The 25,193-nt window shown below is 45.6% G+C and overlaps 1 protein-coding gene across 1 annotated transcript in view; it reads right to left on the bottom strand.

Moving 5' to 3' along the window:
* The window catches only part of eeig1b (estrogen-induced osteoclastogenesis regulator 1b), a 127,959-nt gene that overhangs the window by 16,995 nt on the left and 85,771 nt on the right, over positions 1 to 25,193 (bottom strand). The window contains exons 9-11 of the mRNA XM_084324354.1: positions 24,372 to 24,576; positions 22,990 to 23,111; positions 15,819 to 15,888 (exon numbers count right to left, since the gene is read on the bottom strand). Of these exons, the coding sequence (XP_084180480.1) occupies positions 15,819 to 15,888; positions 22,990 to 23,111; positions 24,372 to 24,576 (397 nt within the window). The remainder of the gene's footprint in view (positions 1 to 15,818; positions 15,889 to 22,989; positions 23,112 to 24,371; positions 24,577 to 25,193) is intronic.

Raw genomic sequence — 25,193 nt, 5'->3', positions numbered from 1 at the left:
CGTGACGTCCGTCGAGGGCCGCCAGGGCGTCAGAATAGGGAGTTTGTGAATTGGAGTATGCCAGCGCAATGTTGTGAGCTCTAGTTACCTTGAGATGCTTAAGGAGAATGGCGTACTTGTATGGCTCGTCCTGTACTCCTGACATGATTGTCTCTAGGCACATACGCAGCTCGGTATACTGCGCTCGGTCTTCTCTTGTGAAGTCTGGGAATGTGGGTGTCCCAATGTAGGGTGCCATGGATGGCTGTGACACTGACGCACGTGGGGGGAGGGCGAGTCTCCCTGTACGTTGGGTCGTTGGTTCGAGGTCCATCTCGGAGGCGCAGTATTCTTTACTTTCATGCGCTCGGAGGTCCATCTCGGGGGCGCAGTGTTCTTTACTTTCATGCGCTCCGAGGTCCATCTCGGGGGCGCGGTGTTCTATGGGTACAGTCAAGTCATGCCCCGCTTGTCCCCCCCTGTAAGCTAAGTCAGTTTCACTTAAACTAGCTTGGGTCTCTACATCTAGGGTTGACTCCTCGGTAAGGTTGGGCATGCTTGGGCTACTAAGGTTATCCCTGCTTAGCATGCTCTGGGATAAGCTATGAGGTAAATCTACAGCGTAGCCCTCCAAGTAGGGAGGGGGCTGACGCTGGCGCCTAGGGCGCGGTGAGGGGGGAGAGCTGGTTGGAGAGTGTCCGCCGCTGGCCATATTATCACTAATATTATTATTACTGATACCCTCCGGCTCGAAGGACCAATTGTAGCTAAGGGGCTACACAACCCGGACTGTATTGAGATGTTAGATTGAACTACTACTAAAGAGTATTAATTAGCCAGACATTATAGGTACACAAAATGGCGGACACTTCATTAACTGTGAGGGGACAGTGAAACCAAGTTGAACAATCACTTTAATGTTAATAGCATAACATACATATTATATAGAACGCAGATCTCCTTTAATACGTTAATGTCGATGCAACAATGTCAGAGGTAACGATAGCCCTAGACTACTGGTACTCGACCGTTGATTCTCTGAATGGAGTGAGGCGGAGCAAAGCAGCACAGGGAAAAGCAAGATGGTGGATGGAGACGGTAATTCTCTCAGGAGCTCCGACTTCAGAGAACTGCAGACAAACGTGGGATAATCCTGTCGTCGCTGGGGAAGAGGGTCTCGTACGGACCGGGTCCTTGTATTCCTAGCGCCCGATGGCAGGATTAATAGCTATTAGTCCAAAAGCCTGTTGGCATGGGTGATAGCTAGTTAGCCCCTTTGTACTTAGGCTAACCCGCATGGAGTCTTCAATAGGTAGTTAGATTCAGAACGCCGCTGGGTTCAACTATAAGTCTCTCAACGTTACTTCGCTTACACAAGTCACTATACTGTGCCAATAGTGGCTCGACAATATTATGGTTGTATCTAATTAGCCGTCCGGCTCTCTATAACGATACGTTGCTTGCCTTCCTATTAATGCTGCCAAACGTCTTCTCCACAACACACTATCTTAATTACCTGTGGAATGAGTCTGTTCATCCCCACAGAACAATATACTCTATCTAGCTTTGCCCGGGCATGTTTCAAGCACCCCGCGCATGCGCTCACGCTGTCTACGGCGTTAAGAGTGGAACATATACAAATAAGCGAATGATGAATACTGTTAAGTAAATAGACGACGTGAAAATATATATCTTATATATATAAACAATATATAAGTTATACAAAATAATAAATGCACACTCTATGTTTTAATCTGGACCTTTTTGGAATTTTTTTGCAATGGAATGCTTTTTGTTTTGTTTTTTGGGCCAATCAAAGTCGACTACAAATCCTTAGTTTTTATCCTTTAATAAAAAAGTTGTATTATTAGTGTGGGTGGTCACAAGAACGTCCTGTGTGGCTGCAGCGCCTATTTCAGGTACGTTTATCTTATCTACTGTAATGATAAAAAAATAATAATAATTAATAAAAACGTTTTTATTTTTGCATGTAATTTTTTTGCAATGGAATGCTTTTTAAAATGTTTTGGGCCAATCAAAGTCGACTATACAAATCCTTAGTTTTTAATAAAAACGTTTTATTATTAGTGTGGGTTACCCTAGGTGTAACCGACGCCTTAGTGACAACTAGAATATACTGTAGATACAATTAAAAAATCACCAGATGGAAAAGGAAACAATGTCAAACCCTAATGACCTGCGTCTGGAGGGAAGGTTCTGTGATGTGGTTATTAAAGTCAACAGCACTGAGTTTAACGCCCACAAGAACGACCTGTGTGGCTGCAGCGCCTATTTCAGGTACGTTTATCTTATCTACTGTAATGATAAAAAAAAAATTTTTTAATTTAATAAAAACGTTTTATTTTTGCATGTAATTTTTTTGCAATGGAATGCTTTTTTAATTTTTTGGGCCAATCAAAGTCGACTATACAAATCCTTAGTTTTTAATAATAACGTTTTATTATTTAATCTATACTATTTATTTATTAGTGTGGGTGACCTGGCGTAGGTCACTGCCACACTATTGTAATCTATACTATTTATTAGTGTGGGTGTTACTTGCCACACTATAGTATTCTATACTATTCTTTATTAGTGTGGGTGACCTGGCATAGCCAGGTTGCAACCACAATATAGTAATCTATAATATTCTTTATTCTTTATTCCGCCGATTCTTGTCCGCTAACTCCCAGAGCGTTCGCATCACATACACGTGAAAGGTATCAAAACGACCGGCTTGCTCCAACTCGAGTTGCTATTACTTTTCGGAAAGTTTCACCGCACCGTTTTGCTACAAATCAACTTTAAACGGGAAAATTCCGGTCCATAGGGAATGAATGGCGAATTAGAGTGTAGGAGCTGCTTTTCTCAATTTTGGACGTAGATATAAAAACAACACATCAAAACGATGACACGGCTGTCCCCTCGCTCAAGAAAGAAAAATAAATGGAATTGGACATTTCTATCTCAACTTATGACCATTTGTTTGAAAGTTATTCTCCACATAGACACCAATGCGTTCTTCACTCTAGCAAAAAACAGATTTTTTAGCGTTTCCCCCCTTGTTTCCCGATCGCCACCCAGGCCACAATTGTCGACGGAATTACACAATATCGCACAGAACCCTTCATTGGGATCCTCAAGCGCTCACATTAAGAGGAATAAGCTTAATCTCTTATAGTTTTCTTTTAATCATCGTGAGACTGAAGGAATGCGTCAGCCCTCATTGAAATACATTGCCACCAAAGTGCATGTCATTGCATCAGCCTAATTAGTGGTAAGCAGGTGTGCATGACTCAGAGGGAGCTGTCAATCAACTCAGTACAGCTGACCTGGCAAGATACAAGATACAAGAGTTTTATTTGTCACGGCATACAGGTATACAGTGAAATGCGGGGGGTCTCGCCCGCAACGATGTGCATAATACAATAGTTATAATAATAAGAGTCCAACCAATAGAGCGACATAGTGCAATAAACAAGTAAACAAAGTAGGGCATATCGGTATCTGTACATGAGTTATTTACAGAGCATGGTAGGACATGCTAGGTCCTGTGGTAGTGCAGTACACTGTTAGCTACGGATGAGGCACTGGGTCTTTATGTACACTGCTATACAATGCTATATTATACAATCTCAAGCTATACTATTCTTAAAGTGACCTTTCCTTCTGTAAAGTGTCCATAAGTGTGAGCGTGTGCAGCATGAGTGTGTGTGTGCTCATGTTAAAGTGGCTGCTAGTGTGTGAGCGTGTACAGTGTGCTTGTGCGTGGAGAGTTCAGTGTTCAAGGCTCTGATGGCCTGGGGGAAGAAGCTGAGCCGAAGTCTCTCTGTCCTCGTTACTGGTGTTCGCAGGCGTTTGCCTGACCGCAGCAGCATGAACAGGCTGTTGTTGTGGTGGTGAGGGTCTTTCATTATCCTGCAGGCTCTGGATTTGCACCTCTTGTTGTATAGGACCTGCAGGGTTGGTAGTGCAATACCCGTGGTACGCTCAGCTGAGCGCACCACTCTCTGTAGGGCCTTCTTGTCCTGTGCCGTGCTGTTGCCATACCAGGCAGTGATGTTTCCAGTCAAGATGCTCTCTACAGCTCCGGAGTAGAAGGACTGGAGTATCTTGCCAGATACTCTGAACTTCCTTAACTGTCTCAGGTGGTAGAGGCGCTGCTTCGCCTTTTTTACGACTGAGTCTATGTGTGTTGTCCATGTCAGGTCCTCTGAGATGTGGACCCCCAGGTACTTGAAGCTGCTCACCCTGTCCACGGTAGCGCCGTTTATCCTCAGTGGTGTGTGTGTCTCCTGCTGTCTCCTCCTAAAATCCACGATCAGCTCCTTGGTTTTACCAATGTTCAGGAGCAGGCTGTTGTCCTGGCACCAGCGTTCCAGTACCTCAACCTCCTCCCGGTAGGCCTTCTCGTCGTTGTCCGAGATCAGCCCCACCACCACTGTGTCGTCCGCAAACTTCACTATGGAGTTGGAGCTGAACTTGGCCACACAGTCGTGTGTGTATAGTGAGTACAGCAGGGGGCTCAGAACACAGCCCTGGGGGGACCCGATGCTCAGGGTGATGGTGTTGGAGGTCTGACCCCCCACCCTGACCGTCTGGGGCCTTTCGCTCAGAGTCCAGTATCCAGGCGCTCAGAGCGGAGCTCAGACCCAGCTCGATCAGCTTGTCCACCAGTCTGGTGGGGACTATGGTGTTGAACGCTGAGCTGTAGTCAATGAACAACAGTCTCACATAGCCCCCCTTCTGGTGGTCCAGGTGAGAGAGGGTGCTGTGCAGTACTTGGGAGACCGCATCATCAGTGGACCTGTTTGGCCTGTATGCAAATTGCATAGGGTCCATATCACTGGGGAGGGAGGCACAAATGTGATCCTTGACCAGCCTCTCGAAACATTTCATGGCCACAGAGGTGAGTGCCACCGGTCTGTAGTCATTGAGACCTGTTGGGGAGGGTTTCTTTGGTACAGGGATGATGGTAGACATATTGAAGCAGGCAGGGACCACTGACTCTGCCAGGGATCAATTAAATATGGCGGTGAACACAGGGGCTAGCTGGTTAGCACAGGACTTAAGTATGCGTCCTGTTATTCCATCTGGGCCAGCAGCTTTTCTGGTGTTCACCTGCATAAATGCTCTTCTCACACTGTGTACCGACAACGAGAGAGTGTCCCCGCCCCCCCCGCGGTTGCCCCCCCCCCCCCCTCCACAACAGCCGGCGTGCCAGTGACGTCACTAGCCGTTGAGCTAGCGGCGCCACTGTCTACACCAAACCGAGCGTAGAAAGAGTTGAGTTTGTCCGCGAGAGAGGGGTCGTCGCTCCCCATTGAGGGGGCGCTGACTTTGTAGTCAGTTATCGTCCTCGGTCCCCGCTATAAGCCTCTTGTGTCATTTTGTGCCATTTGTGTCTCCAATTTGTCAGCATACGTCCGTTTTGCAAGTTTTACAGCCTTGCGCAGAGTATAGACTGTAGCCTTATACTCCTCCATGTTTCCTGACTCTCTGCCCAGGTTGTAGGCAGTGGTGCAAGTTTTCAGAGCTGCTCTGATAGTACTGTCCACCCACGGTTTCTGGTTTGGGAAGACCCGCACCTTTTTAGTGGGGACAGCGCTGACGTCACTGGCGCTTCCTTGAGACATCCCCCAGTCTACGTCCTCGAGAGCGTCCTGAAGTGTGGCCTCTGATTGGTCGGTCAATTTTTTAGTTTCACGTGACACAACGGCGTCACGTGATCTTTGTTTGTAAACGGGGTAGAGGAAAATGGCGTCATGATCGGACGTGCTAGTAGCTCCCGCCAATGGCGGAGCCGGTACAGCCTTGTAGCCGGCTCTGAACGGGGTGTAGCAGTGGTCGAGCGTGTTTCCTCCTCTGGTGGAGCAGGCGATGTGCTGAAAGAAGGATGGCATCACTTTTTTCAGATTTGCCTGATTGAAATCGCCGGCTACGATCATGGCTGCGTCTGGATGTTTTATCTGGTGGAGGTTGAGATGCTCCGCCAGCCCTGACGGTGTTTGCTTGGGGAGGGATGTATACTGCGGTCATGATGACCGCTGTAAACTCACGGGGTAGGTGGAAAGGGCGACATTGAATGGAGAGATGTTCCATGTCCGGGGAGCATGAACGGGAGAGTACCTTTATCTCCTTGGGGTTAACCCAACCGTTGTTGGTAATGAGGCAGACACCCCCGCCGACGCTCTTACCGGAGGCAATGACCTCTCAGGGAGTTAACCCTTCATGGCCCCTCTGTGTAGCAGTACTGAGTTGATTGACAGCTCCCTCTGAGTCATAGAGACTTGCGGCTTGTGGCATTGTACTCAGTAGGGATATCCTCTTTCATTGGTCGATGTTGACCACTCCCCCGATCCTTAGACCACACCCCCTTAGGCCAAAACCCCTTTGTGTATCTCTTGAACCGTTTGTCGTAGCGACTTGCGGGTTGTGGCATTGTACTCAGTAGGGATATCCTCTTTCATTGGTCAATGTTGACCACTCCCCCGATCCTTAGACCACACCCTCTTAGGCCACACCCACGTTGTGTAGCTCTTGAACCGTTTGTCATAGACTTGCGGGTTGTGTCATTGTACTCAGTAGGGATATCCTCTTTCATTGGTCGATGTTGACCACTCCCCCGATCCTTAGACCACACCCCCTTAGGCCACACCCCCTTTGTGTATCTCTTGAACCGTTTGTCGTAGCGACTTGCGGGTTGTGGCATTGTACTCAGTAGGGATATCCTCTTTCATTGGTCTATGTTGACCACTCCCCAGATCCTTAGGCCGCGCCCCCTTTTTGTATCTTTTGATACAGGCATCACCCACACTTTCACAATTTCCCCCGTGTGGAATTGTTTAGTTAGTGTGGGTGACCCGCCGATTTCGTCCGCTCACTCCTCCCAGAGCTTTCACACCACATACACGTGTAAGGTATCAAAACGACCGGCTTGCTCCAACTCGAGTTGCTATTACTTTTCGGGAAGTTTCACTGCACCGTTTGGCTACAAATCAATTCCCCCCCCCCCCTCCCCTACCTGGTTGTTGTTCGCATGTTCTCCTACGAGTCGGTACAAGGGTGTCCCGATACGTACAGCGATAGCCAGTGACGTCTTTTCACTTGGCAGCGAGGACTCTCATTTGGTGAAGGGCACGCTATCTCCACCAAGTCCTGCCCCCGCTGAGCAAGCGCTGAGACCTGACCTGTAGGCGTCGCTGTCCACAACGCCAGATTCCCACCCACCAGCTTCCCACCCCCTAATACTGCCAATTGTATTAGTATGAACGACCAGCCAAGCTGGTAGCAACGCCGAGAGCTGGGCTCGAACCCAGCATCTCCTGCGTTGGTGACGAGCGCAATCTCCGCTACGCCACCTGACCGCCCCACTACAAATCGACTTTAAACAGGAACATTTCGGTCCATAGGGAATGAATGGCAGAACTAGAGTGTAGAAGCTGCATTTTTTTTACCATCACCTTTTTTGTAAATTGCGACAGTGATCTCAATTTTGGACGTAGATATACAAATCTAAATGATGACACGACTGTGCCCTCGCTCAAAGATAAATAAATGGAATTGGACATTTCGATCTCAACTTATGACCATTTCTTTGAACGTTATGCTCCACATAGACACGAATGGGTTCTTCACTCTAGCAAAATCTGTGAATTACACAATATCGCACTTAACCCTTCATTCAGGTCCTCAAGTGCTCATATTAAGACGACTAAGCTTCATCTCTTATCGTTTTGCTTTAATCATCGTGAGACTAAAGGATGCCTCAGCCCTCATTGAAATACATTGGGTCCAAAGTGCATAGTCATTGCATCACTTAGGATTAGAATCAATTAGGGGTAGCAGGTGGCATGACTCAGAGGGAGCTGTCAATCAACATTTGTGTATCTATTCAACAATTCATAGACCCTCTCCCGTTGGCCGGCGGTGCACAGGCATCACCCACACTTTCACAATTTCCCCGCACGGAATTGTCTAGTTTTCTTTTTTTAATTTATGTCAGAACAGAATGTCATGATGTCACAACAGAATGTCATGTCACAATAGAATGTCATGATGTCATGACAGAATGTCATGATGTCATGACAGAATGTCATGATGTCACAATAAAATGTCATGATGTCATAACAGAATGTCATGATGTCACAATAGAATGTCATGATGTCACAATAGAATGTCATGATGTCATAACAGAATGTCATGATGTCACAACAGAATGTCATGATGTCACAATAGAATGCCATGATGTCACAATAGAATGTCATGATGTCATAACAGAATGTCACAATGTCACAATAGAATGTACTTCTACTGTAAAAAGATATTATACTGTACTTCTACTGTAAACAGATACCATACTGTACTTCTACTGTAAACAGATGATATACTGTACTTCTACTGTAAACAGATACTATACTGTACTTCTACTGTAAACAGACACTATACTTCTACTGTAAACAGATACTATACTGTACTTCTACTGTAAACAGATACTATACTTCTACTGTGAACCGATACTATACTGTACTTCTACTGTAAACAAATACTATACTGTACTTCTACTGTAAACATACTATACTGTACTTCTACTGTAAACAGATACTATACTTCTACTGTAAACAGATACTATACTTCTACTGTAAACAGATACTATACTTTGGGTTAGGTTGGGCACTGAAAACCGGTTCTAATAGGAACCGGTTCCTAACTTCCGTTTTTTTGCATTTCTATTCTTAATTTCGATTAAAAAAATTAAATAAAAATTACTTTGTTAATTAATACCCTAGTTACAGTACAGCAACCAAATTAAACTGTATCAAGTCAACTGACAATGTCTATAAAAAAAATTAAAGATAATAAAAAATAAATTAATAAAAATGCGAAATAAGCTGTGACCTGTTTTGACATGCACCTCAAAGAATCGGAATCGTTTAGAACAGGAATCGAAATGGAGAATCGGAATCGGAACCGGAATCGTTCAAATCCAAACGATGCCCAACCCTCTATACTTCTACTGTAAACAGATACTATACTGTACTTCTACTGTAAACCAATACTATACTGTACTTCTACTGTAAAAATATAATGTACTTCTACTGTAAACAGATAATATACTTCTACTGTAAACAGATACTATACTGTACTTCTACTGTAAACCGATACTATACTGTACTTCTACTGTAAAAAGATAATATACTGTATGTCTACTGTAAACAGATAATATACTTCTACTGTTCTAAGACCCTATACTTCTACAGTGAAAATATATTAGTACACAGGACAGAATGTTGCTTACTGTTTCCTCATTAGATATCTCTATACTCTGCATCCCACAGAACCCTCTTCACTCACTGGAGCGACTCAGAGAAACCAGTCTACAGTATCCCTGGGGTGTCCCCGGGTATGATGCAGCTCATCCTAGAGTACGCCTACACACGCTTTGTGCCGGTGACAGCAGAGAATGTGAAAGAGCTTCTGGTGGCTGCAGACCAGCTTCTTGTCACTGGCATAAAAGGAGCGTGCTGTGACTTCATAGAGGGCCAGCTGTCTCTGGAAAACTGTGTCGGCATCTTGAGGTTCGCGGACATCTACAACTGCCCTGACCTGAGGCGCAAGGCCCATCTTTGCATTGTGTGCCACTTTGAGGAGATGTTGCACGTCTCACAGGAGTTTGTGGAGCTGTCCCCGCAGCAACTGGTGGACATCATCGAGAGGGATGATCTGAACGTGATTTGCGAGGAGACGGTGTTCGAGGCCGTCCTCCGTTGGATCGACCACTCCCGTGAGGAGCGTAAAACACACATCCCTTTGCTGCTGCCCAAGGTAACTAATTGTATCACTGTATATCTGTATGTCATGTGTGTCATAAATGTCTTGATGAATTGAAAATGGGGGACCCTGATGTAAACAAGACGGAAGTCTTTTTCTGGTCTGCATCCCCTTAACACTTTGAGTGCCACACCGGGTTTTCCTTTTTTACCCCCTTGATGCCACCATCCACTCCCAATGTTAACGTTAATATCGCCTAATCTATGTTTTAGATTATGGCTATGTGTCTAATCTGCCCGTCGCTTATCAAAGACTCATTTTCCAGTCAACATTGGCAAGGCAGATTGTATTTTTATCGCTTCATTTCCGTTTGATAGCATTTTGAAAATCACCCGTTTTCCGGGGGAAAACAACACATTCTATGATAATCGCCTTTTACTGGAATATTCCAGAACGTTGTCATTTGTCGGCCTATTTATGAATAGTTTTCAAATAAACGCTAGATGATCGATAGTATATGTGTGCGCACGCACGCTCGTGCCGTGCGCTGATAATCGCTGCTGTTATTTCCTCATGGCTTTTACAGTCAAAACAGCTATATCACATATAGTGGAAACGCTTATATCTCCGTGAAAATGAGTCTGATTATCCTAACACTGATAACATAGCTTCCTTACCTGAGGTCAGATGGTATCCAAATGGTTTATTCCAATTTCCGATCGACATTCGAAAAAATCGATATATACAGTAGAACACATGATCCGCGCGGCTCAGAGGCTCCAAAATGAACTCTGGTAGACCCCGGCTGCATCAGTGAGAAGTAAAATGTGGAGTCAGAAATCCGTTCTCCCATTCACTTTCATTGAGTCCATTCCAAAAGGGTGATTTACCATCTGGGAGACGATAGGGGGCGCTTTTTTCAGATCTGAGCGCCGGCGGTCCCTGGATCTCCAACGGTAGGCTCGCGTGATGCAATATGATTTCAGATCGCTAATAAAAAAAAATAATAATAACCAGAATATTCTCGGGCGTGGCACTCAACGGTCGGGGCGTAAACCCGAATATTCTCGGGCGTGGCACTCAAAGTGTTAACAATTGTGTGTATTGAGCCGTACTGTATTGTAGCCATTCTGCAATCTGTTAATAAAGTTTTCAATCAATCAATCAATCAATCAATACGGTGGTTCACATTAGGGTCCAAACTGTTCCCTAGCAACAGAAACCGTCTACAACCAATGTCTAAGTTGTACCCGCTGTCGGCTTGTCTCTTCCCAGGTTCGCATGGGCTTGATGAGGCCCGACTACTTCAGGAGCAACGTCCAGAACAACCCTGTGGTGAGGGACAGCCACGACTGCAGGCCCCTTATCCTCAGCGTCCTGAACCCCCCTGGCTCCGACAGGCTCCCAAACCCCCTGACGCGCCCACGCCGGCCCCAGGAGGTCCTATTGGCCATCGGAGGCTGGAGTCGCGGCAGCATGACCAATGGCATGGAGGCTTACGATATCCGAGCCGGTGGATGGATGGACGTGAGCGTTGAGGGGGAGAGTCCCCGGGCCTGGCACGGCACCGCTTATATCCACGGTCTGGTCTACTGCGTCGGCGGCCGGGGCGACTGGGAGCATCTCAGCAGTGTACGCAGGTTCAACCCCGCCACTCGCAGCTGGCTGCAGGCGGCTCCCATGCACTCACGCCGCTGTTACGTCAGCGTGGTCCTGTTGGGCGGCTGTATCTACGCCATGGGAGGGAGAGACGGACACAGGATACTGAACAGCGCTGAGCGCTACGAGCCTGAAACCAACCAGTGGACAGTGATCTCACCCATGCTGGAGCACAGGAGCCACGCCGGGGCAGCAGCCCTCCAGGGCAAGGTGGGTGGAACTGAGGGACACAGGGTGCTAGATGAACCCAAGGAACGTTAGATCAGAAATCAGAAATGTCTTTATTGCCAAGTCAGCTGCACAAACAAAAAATGTGTCTGGGTCCTTTGGTGTATCAACATTAACACTTTCAGTGCCCATCACGTCATATGACGTTTTATCAGCCCAATGCCTGAATGCCCACGACAACAATTATCGTTTTATTTTTTTATTAGCGATCTGAATTCATATTTCATCAACCGAGTCTCCCGTTGGTACACCAGCCCCATCAGGAGCTCAGAATGGAAAAAAGCGCCCCCTATCGTCTATCCCTGTGTAACTGCAGGTTAGTCGCTGAGCTGGGAAGCCGTCTGATGAACATGGAAGTCATCGCGGGACGGGAATCAGCCTGGAATATATTCACAGTAGCCAATCGATAGTAGACAGTAGTGATCGATTTTTGGAATGGCGATCAGGAATTGGAATAATCTTTTTGGAGAACATCTGATCTGAGGTAAGGAATCTATTTTACCAGTCTTGGGATAATCAGAGTTGTATTCGCTGAGATATCAACGTGTCCCCTATGTGTGTGTGTGTGTGTGTGTGTGTGTGTGTGTGTGTGTGTACGCGATCGCTTTGAGGAAATCAGAGAATCGATTTCAGCTCGTGGCCCCAGCGTGCATACGTACACATTATACTATCGATAATCTAGCGTTTATTTGAAAACGATTCATAAATAGGCTGAAAAATTACAACATTTTTGTGTATTCTAGAATATTCCAGTAAACGTCTTTTATCATGGAATCTTTTTATTTTCCTTGAAAACGAGGGCTTTTCAAAATGCTATAAAACGAAAATGAACCGATAAAAAAACAATCCGCTTCGACAATGTTGACTGGAAAACGAGTCATTGATAAGCGATGGGCAGATTAGACACAGACCATAATTTAAAACATAGATTAGGCGTTATTAACGCTAACATTGAAGTGGATGGTGGGCATTCAAGCACTAAATCGTGCGCCCCCTGCTGGCACTGAAAGTGTTAACAGACAATTATTTAACCTTTATTTTACCAGGTAGTCACTTGAGATCAAATATCTATTTTTTGAGCATTTTAAAGTAGAATGAAATAAAATGGAATATATAAACTAAATTAGAATATTCTTTCTTATTACAGGTTTACATCTGTGGTGGCTGCAGCTGGATGGCGTGTCTGCTCACAGCTGAGTGCTACAGCCCAGACACCGACCAGTGGACTCTGATCGCCCCCATGAGCAGCAGGTGTAGCGAAGTGGGAGTGGCGGCGTACGGAGGACAAGTCTATGTGGTAGGTGCACACAGAGACAAATGCTTTATACTAGATATTTTTTATATAGATATGTATCATTTGACTTGCAATGCTGCTGTGATGCCCTCATTTCCCTAAGTGGATTAATAACGTGTCTGCCTACCTTAACCACACACTAAAACATTCCTCTCATGTGTCCTGTCCTCAGGTGGGAGGGTTTGATGGTGAAAACCACCTGCGTAGCGCGGAGGCCTACTGCCCCTTGACTGACTCCTGGAGCGCCCTGCCCAACATGCTCACCCCCCGCAGCCACTTTGGCATCGGGGTGCTGGACGACCTGCTCTTCGTGGTCGGAGGCTACAATGCCTTAAACACCTCCATCTCCAAGGTGGAGCGCTACGACGTGATCAGCGACAGGTGGACTGTAGCCGAGGACATGAAGATCCAGCGCGGTGCCCTAAGCTGCTGCATAATGCATGGCCTGCCATTTAACATGAGCCAGTACACCGCTCCCCGTGGCTCCCTGCAGTGACCCCTGGTGGAGGAGGAGGAGCAGGAGGAGGAGGAGGAGAGGGAGGAGCAGGAGGAGGAGGTGGAGGAGCAAGATGAAGATGAGGAAGAGGAGCAGGAGGAGGAGGTGGAGGAGGAGCAGGAGGAGGTGGATGAGGAAGAGGAGGAGGAGCAGGAATAAAGAGGAGGAGCAGGAGGAGGAGGAGGAGGGGGGAGGAGGAGGAGGAAGAGGAGCAGGAGCAGGAGGAAGAGGATGAGCAGGAGGAGGAGGAGCAGGAGGAAGAGGAGGAGGAGCAGGAGGAGCAGATCAGCTCCTAAAATAGACTGTGCTTCATTTGATGGAGTTGTAGAAATGAGAGAATGGAGGCATTATTATACCTTCATAATAGTAACTTTTATTATGATTGATTTTATTTGATCTAAGCCTGCTCTCTGCCCCCCTCACCCCACTACACACACACACTTATTTTAATGTACATTTGTTGTACCATAGTGTATAGTTATTGGGTATTGTCTCATGCCAGTGTCAAAGACATATTTCAATGTTGTGCTTATCTGATGGACACATCAAGTCACCTGAATCTGTTCTGAAGGACTTTCTGCTGTCTCAAACTGGAGGGAGGGAGGGAGAGAGAGAGGGGGAGAGAGAGAGAGAGAGAGAGAGAGAGAGAGAGAGAGAGAGAGAGAGAGAGAGAGAGAGAGAGAGAGAGAGAGAGAGAGAGAGAGAGAGAGAGAGAAAGGCCGCCATAGGCAGACCTGGCTCCCAAGAGAAGGCAGACTATGCACCCACTGCACACAAGATGAGGTGGAAACCGAGCTACACTTCTTAACAACCTGCCCACTATACCAAGACATCAGAGACATATACTTCCCACAAATTGCAAACACCCAAAGAGACTTTGAAAACATGGACAATAACTCAAAACTCCCATACCTACTGGGAGAAATACAAGAATGTGCAAACACAGCAGCAAGATTTGTGAGCTGCTGTGACAAGAAAAGGACATCCAATGGAATACAACCACCATAAAGACTGTACAAGAAATTCCTTCTGTAATGTACTGATTTCATTTGTTTTCTCTGTTTGATTGTTTTGTTTTGTTTGGCTTTGGCAATGTAAACTTATGTTTCCCATGTCAATAAAGCCCATTTGAATTGAATTTAATTCAGAGAGAGAGAGAGAGAGAGAGATATATAGAGAGAAAGACAGATATATATATATAGAGAGAGAGAGAGAGAGAGAGAGAGAGAGAGAGAGAGAGAGAGAGAGAGAGAGAGAGAGAGAGAGAAAGATATATATATATATATATATATATATATATATATATAGAGAGAGAGAGAGAGAGAGAGAGAGAGAGAGAGAGAGAGAGAGAGAGAGAGAGAGAGAGAGAGAGAGAGAGAGAGAGAGAGAGAGAGAGAGATGGTGAGAGAGAGAGAGAGAGACCCTTGAGAGATGCCCACTCAGCCAGATGGTTCTGGGACTCTGCAGAGTCCCAGACAGAAACCACACTGGACTATAAACCAAATTATAAAAAAGAAAACTACTATGACACACTGGAAAGAATCAACCCAAAACCAGAGCAAATTGAAATGCTATTTGGCCCTAAACAGAGAGTACACAGTGGCAGCATACCTGAGCACTGTGACTGACCCAAAACTAAGAAGATCCAGGACTAGGTACAGACTCAGCGAGCACAGCCTAGCCATCGAGAATCACTGCTCAACCTAGCTACTATTACCCTAACAAACTAGCTGGCTAGCTTGTTTCCAGACACAGTTCCTCACTGAAATTGGCCCATCTTTAAAGGGCTGTAGTAATTTGTTAAGCTGGCATGGAGATATCGGTACATAAGACTATGATCTTGAGGAATCCAAACATACCAGCCATTTGGTGCTAGCTCACTGGCAAAGGGGGTCCAAACGTGCTCCAAATTTAAGCTATTTTAAGCTAGCATAATTTTGATGGGGAGAAAATGGGCATGGCCATTTTCAAAGGGGTCCCTTGACCTCTGACCTCAAGATATCTGAATGAAAAGAGGTTCACTGGAACCACAGAAGAAGACTCTTTACAGCCCAATTTATGTTGCTATTCCCGTGCAGACGTGGGCCCAAACAATGCAGTTTTTTTGGCATGCATTACAAATATAAATACATATTATATATTTATTATTATAAAAAAAAACATATATATACGTATATATACATGCATACATACATACAAATACAATACAATCCTGCCTCCACTACATATCTTTGTCACAACTCTTTGATAACTAAGTTTAAGGGATCCTTGTTAGAAATATTTACACCCAAATATTAGCATCAGCCCCGAAATGATCAGTATACAGTATCAGTCTGTCCCCTCCCCAAACAGCCAGGTACCAGTCTGTCCCCTCCCTCCCCAAACAGGTACCTGTTCCCCAGTTGTGTCCCACTGAGCGAGGTTGTGCCGTCTCTGCTGACGAACAGCCTCAAGTTGCTGTCTGTGAAAGAAAAACAAACCCAGTTCAGGTTTCAGGTTGTTTTATTTCTCACATATGAGGTACATGTACATTACAGTGAAATGCTTGGTTCTGTATGAGCCTCCTGAGAATGTGCTTCATACAGTAAAAAAGTCAAAACACCAAATATACAATATACAAAACTAAAGTACAAAATGCAAAGAAATGATGTAGTGCAAATCTGTTAGTAATAATAAATAGATAAAATATGGTGTAGTGTTAAAATAAAATGTAAGGTGAGTGTTTCAAGTGAGCGTGTGCATGTGGATGTGTGTGCAATGAATGTAGAATGGATGGGGATATAGTGTTGCATCCTGATGGCCTGGGGATAGAAGCTCCTTCTGAGTCTCTCTGTACCGGCCATGAGACTCCGGTAGCGCTTGCCTGACAGCAGCAGGCAGTTGTTTGGGTAGCTAGAGTCTGTGACTATTCTCTCAAAACCAAACCCCAGGTTCCCCCCAGGATCATATACTGTACAGTACGTCTCTTTAAAGAACCAGTCGAACTCTCTTCATTAAGCAGAAAGTGTCCGTCGGTTGTGTGATAGTAAAGGGTTAACCTTCTGTCGTGTGGCAGTGAAAGGGTTAACCGGCTGTCGTGTGGCAGCGAAAGGGTTAACCTTCTGTGTATTGTCACAGTGAAAGGTTGTGCGGCAGTGAAAGGGTTAACAGGTCTTGTGTGCATTATGTGTAAAGTGTATGTGTTGGTAGATTTCAGCCTACCTTTCACACGGACATTGATGTTGAAAAGTGGTGAAAATATACTTCATGAAAGTTGTTAGGCATACAGGAGGTCATTAACCCTTAAACCACTGCACCTTTACATTCATGAACATGTTACTGTATTACTCTACTGCAAGACGTTCAGAGTCACACCTGGGAGATAATAACAAGCGCACAAACTGAATGAGGACGTTTGACATGCAGCCGCAGGGCTTGTAGTAGAGTTAGTTTGATGAGCAGGGCTTGTAGTAGAGTGTTAGTTTGATGAGCAGGGCTTGTAGTAGAGTGTTAGTTTGATGAGCAGGGCTTGTAGTAGAGTGTTAGTTTGATGAGCAGGGCTTGTAGTAGAGTTAGTTTGATGAGCAGGGCTTGTAGTAGAGTGTTAGTTTGATGAGCAGGGCTTGTAGTAGAGTGTTAGTTTGATGAACAGGTCTTGTAGTAGAGTTAGTTTGATGAGCAGGGCTTGTAGTAGAGTTAGTTTGATGAGCAGGGCTTGTAGTAGAGTTAGTTTGATGAGCAGGGCTTGTAGTAGAGAGTTAGTTTGATGAGCAGGTCTTGTAGTAGAGTTAGTTTGATGAACAGGTCTTGTAGTAGAGTTAGTTTGATGAGCAGGGCTTGTAGTAGAGTTAGTTTGATGAGCAGGGCTTGTAGTAGAGTTAGTTTGATGAGCAGGGCTTGTAGTAGAGTTAGTTTGATGAGCAGGTCTTGTAGTAGAGTTAGTTTGATGAGCAGGTCTTGTAGTAGAGTGTTAGTTTGATGAGCAGGACTTGTAGTAGAGTTAGTTTGATGAGCAGGTCTTGTAGTAGAGTGTTAGTTTGATGAGCAGGGCTTGTAGTAGAGTTAGTTTGATGAGCAGGGCTTGTAGTAGAGTGTTAGTTTGATGAGCAGGGCTTGTAGTAGAGAGTTAGTTTGATGAGCAGGGCTTGTAGTAGAGTGTTAGTTTGATGAGCAGGGCTTGTAGTAGAGTGTTAGTTTGATGAGCAGGGCTTGTAGTAGAGTTAGTTTGATGAGCAGGACTTGTAGTAGAGTGTTAGTTTGATGAACAGGGCTTGTAGTAGAGAGTTAGTTTGATGAACAGGGCTTGTAGTAGAGAGTTAGTTTGATGAACAGGTCTTGTAGTAGAGAGTTAGTTTGATGAGCAGGGCTTGTAGTAGAGTTAGTTTGATGAGCAGGGCTTGTAGTAGAGTTAGTTTGATGAGCAGGGCTTGTAGTAGAGTTAGTTTGATGAGCAGGTCTTGTAGTAGAGTTAGTTTGATGAGCAGGGCTTGTAGTAGAGTTAGTTTGATGAGCAGGTCTTGTAGTAGAGTTAGTTTGATGAGCAGGTCTTGTAGTAGAGTGTTAGTTTGATGAGCAGGGCTTGTAGTAGAGTGCTAGTTTGATGAGCAGGGCTTGTAGTAGAGAGTTAGTTTGATGAACAGGGCTTGTAGTAGAGAGTTAGTTTGATGAACAGGTCTTGTAGTAGAGTTAGTTTGATGAGCAGGGCTTGTAGTAGAGTTAGTTTGATGAGCAGGTCTTGTAGTAGAGTTAGTTTGATGAGCAGGGCTTGTAGTAGAGTTAGTTTGATGAGCAGGTATTGTAGTAGAGTTAGTTTGATGAGCAGGTCTTGTAGTAGAGTGTTAGTTTGATGAGCAGGGCTTGTAGTAGAGTGTTAGTTTGATGAGCAGGTCTTGTAGTAGAGTTAGTTTGATGAGCAGGGCTTGTAGTAGAGTTAGTTTGATGAGCAGGGCTTGTAGTAGAGAGTTAGTTTGATGAGCAGGTCTTGTAGTAGAGTTAGTTTGATGAACAGGTCTTGTAGTAGAGTTAGTTTGATGAGCAGGGCTTGTAGTAGAGTTAGTTTGATGAGCAGGGCTTGTAGTAGAGTTAGTTTGATGAGCAGGGCTTGTAGTAGAGTTAGTTTGATGAGCAGGGCTTGTAGTAGAGTTAGTTTGATGAGCAGGTCTTGTAGTAGAGTTAGTTTGATGAGCAGGTCTTGTAGTAGAGTGTTAGTTTGATGAGCAGGACTTGTAGTAGAGTTAGTTTGATGAGCAGGTCTTGTAGTAGAGTGTTAGTTTGATGAGCAGGGCTTGTAGTAGAGTTAGTTTGATGAGCAGGGCTTGTAGTAGAGTGTTAGTTTGATGAGCAGGGCTTGTAGTAGAGAGTTAGTTTGATGAGCAGGGCTTGTAGTAGAGTGTTAGTTTGATGAGCAGGGCTTGTAGTAGAGTGTTAGTTTGATGAGCAGGGCTTGTAGTAGAGTTAGTTTGATGAGCAGGACTGAATTGATTGATTGATTGAAAAGTTTATTAACAGATTGCAGAATGGGTACAGTACAGTACATCTCAATACATACAATTGTTAAGGGGATGCAGACCAGAGAAAGACTTTCGTCTTGTTTACATCAGGGTCCCCCATTTTCAATTCATCATAACATATATGACATACATGACATACAGATAGACAGTACTGCTACATCTATACATTTATGACATATCAGATTTGCAAATACAGTACTGTTTGTGATACAAAAGTGTCCAGAAAAGGAGTGTATATACATTTGGCATAGAAACTGTACATTGGAGGAGGTTGGTGGGGTGGGGTTGGGTGGGTTGGGTGAGGGCTGTACATTGGAGGTGGGGGAGGGGGGGGGGGGGGGTTTGGGTAGGGGACACACACACATTTTACACTGTACATTGGAATATTGACAAAGCCTTACTTGGTCATTTACTGTACAACTAGGTTAGGACATTTGTAGGGGCCAGTTTCGAATTGCAGTCTCACGTAGGTGTTTTTGAAGGTGGGTAGTGATTCACATTCCTTTACAGCTTTAGGCAGGGCGTTCCACATTGATGTGGCATAATTGCGAAACGTGTTTAGTCCCTTGTTTGAGCCGAATCTGGGTTTTACATGATTTGTGGAGCTCCCTCTGGTGTTGTGATCGTGGTATTCACTGACCTTTGGGAAGTATTTTGACATGTACATGGGTACCTTGGTCGCGTAGTGTATCTTGTAGACCAGGCCCATTGCAAGTTGCTGTACTCTGTCGTCTACTCTAAGCCATCCTAGGTTGTCAAAGTGGGCAGGGGTGAGGTGGGTTCTAGGAGTCAGGTCAAGTAGTAGTCTGACTAGCTTGTTTTGAGATGTTTGTAATTTGTTTTTTAGTGCCTTTGAGGTGCTTTGGTACCATGAGGTGCAAGCATAGTCGTAGTACCCTTGAATGAGTGCTCCTGCTAGAGTCTTCAGGGTATTCTTGTTTACCAGAGAGGAGATCCGGTACAAGAATCGCGTTCGTTGGTTGACTTTTTTTTATTACATTGGATGCCATTTTGTCACAGGAAAGATTAGCCTCTAGGATGGAACCCAGGTAGGTAATTTCATCTTTCCTTGTGATAATATTGGCACCCACTGTAACCGAGAAGCCGTCGGTCTTGCTGAGTTTGTTATTTGAACCGAAGAGAATGGACTCTGTTTTGCCCATGTGTAATGATAGTTTGTTGTCGGCGAGCCATATGCAGATTTTGCCTAGTTCCGAGCTGAGGGCTTTTTCAACCTGTAACTTGTTCTTGTCAGAGACCAGCAGGGCTGAGTCGTCCGCAAACAGGAACAAGTTGCAGTCACAAGCTGACGACATGTCATTTGCATAAATTAGGAATAGTAGCGGTCCTAGTATGCTTCCTTGTGGAACACCACAGCTCACTGTGAGGGGGGGGATAGGGTACCGTTTACTTCCACCATCTGTTCCCTCCCCTCCAGGTAGGATTGTATCCAGCTCACTGATAAACTATCAAAACCAATTGCTTTTAGCTTGTCAATCAGAATGGTGTGATTGACAGTGTCGAAGGCCTTTTGTAGGTCCAGCATGACCATGCCGCAGTATTTGCCCGCGTCCACCTCTTGTTTGATGTGGTCGTTCAAGTAGAGAAGGCATGTGTCAGTGGAGTGGGATGTTCTGAAGCCAGATTGGAATTCGTAGATTAGATTTTTTTCCGCGAGGTACTTTTCGATCTGTTCGTATACTATTTTTTCCATGACTTTCGAGATGGATGTAAGGATAGAAACAGGGCGGTAGTTACCCGGGTCTAATTTGCTGCCCTTTTTGTGCAGGGGTGTTACTCTCGCAATTTTGAAGTCCTTGGGGACGTGTCCCTGTTTTATGGAGAGGTTTATTATGTGTGTGATGACTGGGGTGATGGCTGCTGCTGAGTCTCTGAGGAATTTGGAGGGGATGTTGTCATGGCCAGTGGCCTTGTTTGGTTGGAGGGCGCTCAGTTTTTTGAGTACCTCATCTGTAGTTACTATTTCCAGTTTGAAGTCGTCTTTGTGGACGCCTAGGTTCTTGTAGTATGCTACTATGTGTTCTACCCCATACTGCCCTGAGTGGGAGGGTAGTTTGTTTACCAGTGTTGTGGCTATGTTTGTGAAGAAAGTGTTTAAGTAATTGGCTACATCCAGCTTGTCTGTGATGAGCGTGTTGTCCGTCTTTATGTTTATGTTTGAGAACCTGGTTTTGAGTTTTTTACTGCAGCCTAGTTGATTGTTGAGTAATTTCCAAAGTTCACGTGGTTTATTTTTGTTTTCCTCGGTTTTGTCATTGATGAATTTTTTTTTAGCAGTTTTGATCATGGAGTTTACGTCATTTCTTAGTCTGTTTCTTTCTAGTTTGAGTTCAGTCACGTGGTCTTGGAGTTCACTGCTCGTGCTTTTGGTAAGCTTTGACTGACTTTTACGAAACTCAGAGCATTTTTTGTCTCTGGCTTTCATAGCGGTCAGTATTTCAGTGTGCATCCATGGCTCAGCGCGATTTTTTACCCTGGTGGTTCTTAGGGGGGCCATTTTGTTTAGTATTGATGAAAATTTGGTTTTGAAGCCAAGCCAAGTTTCTTCAACCAGTGTACCATTGAGTTCATCTGACCAGTCCAGACTCTCCAGTTCAAGGTTAAAGGCCTCGCTAGAGTAGGTTTTGAGGTCTCTAGATGTGACTGTTTTGTGACAGCCAGCCTTTAGTTTTAGCTTTTTGCGGGTACAGAATATCATATAATGATCACTTAACCCGCATGCTATAACCCCTTTATTGGAGATCTTGGACTTGTCAGAGTAGAGTGTTAGTTTGATGAGCAGGGCTTGTAGTAGAGAGTTAGTTTGATGAACAGGGCTTGTAGTAGAGAGTTAGTTTGATGAACAGGTCTTGTAGTAGAGAGTTAGTTTGATGAGCAGGGCTTGTAGTAGAGTTAGTTTGATGAGCAGGGCTTGTAGTAGAGTTAGTTTGATGAGCAGGGCTTGTAGTAGAGTTAGTTTGATGAGCAGGTCTTGTAGTAGAGTTAGTTTGATGAGCAGGGCTTGTAGTAGAGTTAGTTTGATGAGCAGGTCTTGTAGTAGAGTTAGTTTGATGAGCAGGTCTTGTAGTAGAGTGTTAGTTTGATGAGCAGGGCTTGTAGTAGAGTGCTAGTTTGATGAGCAGGGCTTGTAGTAGAGAGTTAGTTTGATGAACAGGGCTTGTAGTAGAGAGTTAGTTTGATGAACAGGTCTTGTAGTAGAGTTAGTTTGATGAGCAGGGCTTGTAGTAGAGTTAGTTTGATGAGCAGGTCTTGTAGTAGAGTTAGTTTGATGAGCAGGGCTTGTAGTAGAGTTAGTTTGATGAGCAGGTCTTGTAGTAGAGTTAGTTTGATGAGCAGGTCTTGTAGTAGAGTGTTAGTTTGATGAGCAGGGCTTGTAGTAGAGTGTTAGTTTGATGAGCAGGTCTTGTAGTAGTGTTAGTTTGATGAGCAGGTCTTGTAGTAGAGTTAGTTTGATGAGCAGGGCTTGTAGTAGAGTTAGTTTGATGAGCAGGTCTTGTAGTAGAGTTAGTTTGATGAGCAGGGCTTGTAGTAGAGAGTTAGTTTGAAAGAGTTTTTTTTTTATCTACTTTTTCTCCCATTTTCTATTTTTCTCACAACGTCCAATCCCCACCCGCCAGCTTCCCACCCCCTAACACTGCCAATTGTATTAGTATGAACGACCAGCCAAGCTGGTAGCAATGCAGAGAGCTGGGCTCGAACCCAGCATCTCCTGCGTTGGTGGCGAGCGCCTTGCCCACTGCGCCACTTAGCCGCACAGTTTGAAAGAGTTTTGACGTTGTATTGGAGTGATGGCAAATATCTCCAAGACGAGGCAAAACGATCTGGATGGGTAGATGTCACTCCGGGTAAGAGGTAAAATATATTATTATTAAAATGTTGGGTGAATTACCCCTTTAAGATATACCTATATTTGCTCCATCAGGTCGTCTGGTGAATATCTTGCTGAAGTTGAAACATCAACTGGAGATAATGCCGTCCGTGGCACTTCACAGAGTGAACCTGCATCATCGCCTCCTTCCATCTGTACGTTGTGTTTGAATGGACTATAATACCTTCATTGTTGCTGACATCAGAGAAGTTCTGGCTCTGGACGATCTTCTCCACGATGTCGTCGGCATCGATGCGCGTGTCGTCCACCCAGCTGTTCTGGTTCTCCACCGAGTCCTTCTTCCTTCTGAGGGGCAACACAGGGTTAACAATCAAACATCTGTGCCACTCACACACTCACAGGAAGGGGTGGAGACGAGAGGAGGAGAGGAGAGAGGAGAGGAGAGGAGAGGAGTAGGGATGGGTACCGTTCACATTTGAACCGATACGGTACCGGTACCTGTGAATCGATACCGGTACCCAGCGGTACCTTTTTTCGGTACTTTAGTCTCTAAAAATGTAATCTACCTACCTCAGTCGTGAAAAAAAATTCCAAACTTCAAATAACTACACTTTCGACCGTTTTCGGCTTGCCATTGCCCCGACTGCTTTGTTGTTGAATCAAGTCAAATCCTAGGTAAGCGTATATTGTGCGTGTGAACGTTGACATGCAAAGAAAAAAGGTTAAACATTTTTTTTTTTTTTTTAAACAATTTAAATTGTTTTGGTATCTCACGTGAATCGATACTCGGTAGTACTGACGTGTTTCGGTAAGTACCTTTAAAAGTACCGAATTCTGTACCCATCCCTAGCCAGAGGAGAGGAGAGAAGAGAAGAGAGGAGAGAAGAGAAGAGAGGAGAGAAGATAGGAGAGGAGAGGAGAGGAGAGGAGAGGAGAGGAGAGGAGAGGAGAGAGAGGAGAGGGGAGGAGAGAAGAGAAGAGAGGAGAGGAGAGAGAGGAGAGGGGAGGAGAGAAGAGAAGAGAGGAGAGGAGAGGAGAGAAGAGAAGAGAGTAGGAGAGAAGAGAAGAGAGGAGATAGGAGAGGAGAGGATAAGAGAAGAGAAGAGGAGAGGAGAGGAGAGGAGAGAGGATAGCAGAGGAGGGGAGAGAAGAGAGGAGAGGAGAGGAGAGGAGAGAAGAGAGGAGAAGAGAGGAGAAGAGAGGAGAGGAGAGGAGAGAAGAGAAGAGAGGAGAGGAGAGAAGAGAGAGGAGAGGAGAGGAGAGGAGAGGAGAGAGAGGAGAGAATAGATGAGAGGAGAGAGGAGAGAGAGAGGAGAGGAGAGGAGATGAGAGGAGAGAAGAGAGGAGAGGAGAGGAGAGGAGAGGAGAGGAGAGGAGAGGAGAGGAGAGGAGAGGAGAGGAGAGGGGAGAGGAGAGGAGAGGAGGAGAGAAGAGAAGAGAAGAGAGGAGGAGAGAAGAGAAGAGAAGAGAGGAGAGAAGATAGGAGAGGATAGGAGAAGAGAAGAGAGTAGAAGAGAAGAGAAGAGTAGAGAAGAGAAGAGGGGAGAGAAGAGAAGAGAGAAGAAAGGAGAGGAGATGAGAAGAGAGACCATGCACAGCCATTACCTGGAGGGTCTGTTGGAGAGCAGGGCTGGGCGGGGGGGCCTCGGGGGGCGCTCTGGCTTGGTGCAGGACACTGCTTCTCTATGGAGGTCTGTGGGAGTGGAGGGAGGGGGGGGCACCCCACCGGAGGTGCTGCTGCTGGTGGAGGCGTTTCTACGATGGCTGAGGTCCGTCAAGCTGGAGGAGCGAGAGTGCTCTGTGCTGTAGCCTGGAGAGCAGAGGTGAGGAGAGAAGAGGAGAGGAGAGCAGAGGAGAGGAGAGAGCAGAGGAGAGGAGAGCAGAGGAGAGGAGAGAGCAGAGATGAGAGGAGAGGAGAGCAGAGGAGACAGCAGAGGAGAGGAGAGCAGAGGAGAGGAGAGCAGAGGAGAGGAGAGAGCAGAGGAGAGGAGAGCAGAGGAGAGGAGAGAGCAGAGATGAGAGGAGGAGAGGAGAGGAGAGCAGAGGAGACAGCAGAGGAGAGGAGAGCAGAGGAGAGGAGAGAGCAGAGATGAGAGGAGAGGTGAGGAGAGGTGAGGTGAGGAGAGAGCAGAGATGAGAGGAGAGGAGAGGTGAGGTGAGGTGAGGTGAGGTGAGGTGAGGAGAGCAGAGGAGAGGAGAGAGCAGAGATGAGAGGAGAGGAGAGGTGAGGAGAGGTCAGGTGAGGTGAGGAGAGCAGAGGAGAGGAGAGAGCAGAGAGGAGAGGAGAGGAGAGGAGAGGAGAGAGAGGAGAGGAGAGAAGAGGAGAGGAGAGAGGAGAGGAGAGCAGAGGAGAGCAGAGGAGAGGAGAGGAGAGAGCAGAGAGGAGAGGAGAGGAGAGGAGAGGAGAGGAGAGGAGAGGAGATGATA

The sequence above is a fragment of the Notolepis coatsorum genome (assembly GCF_963971535.1).
Source record: "Notolepis coatsorum genome assembly, chromosome: 11".
Lineage (NCBI taxonomy): Eukaryota > Metazoa > Chordata > Actinopteri > Aulopiformes > Paralepididae > Notolepis > Notolepis coatsorum.
The sequence above is the reverse complement of the archived record's forward strand: the minus strand, read 5'-3'. Positions and strand labels throughout refer to the sequence as shown.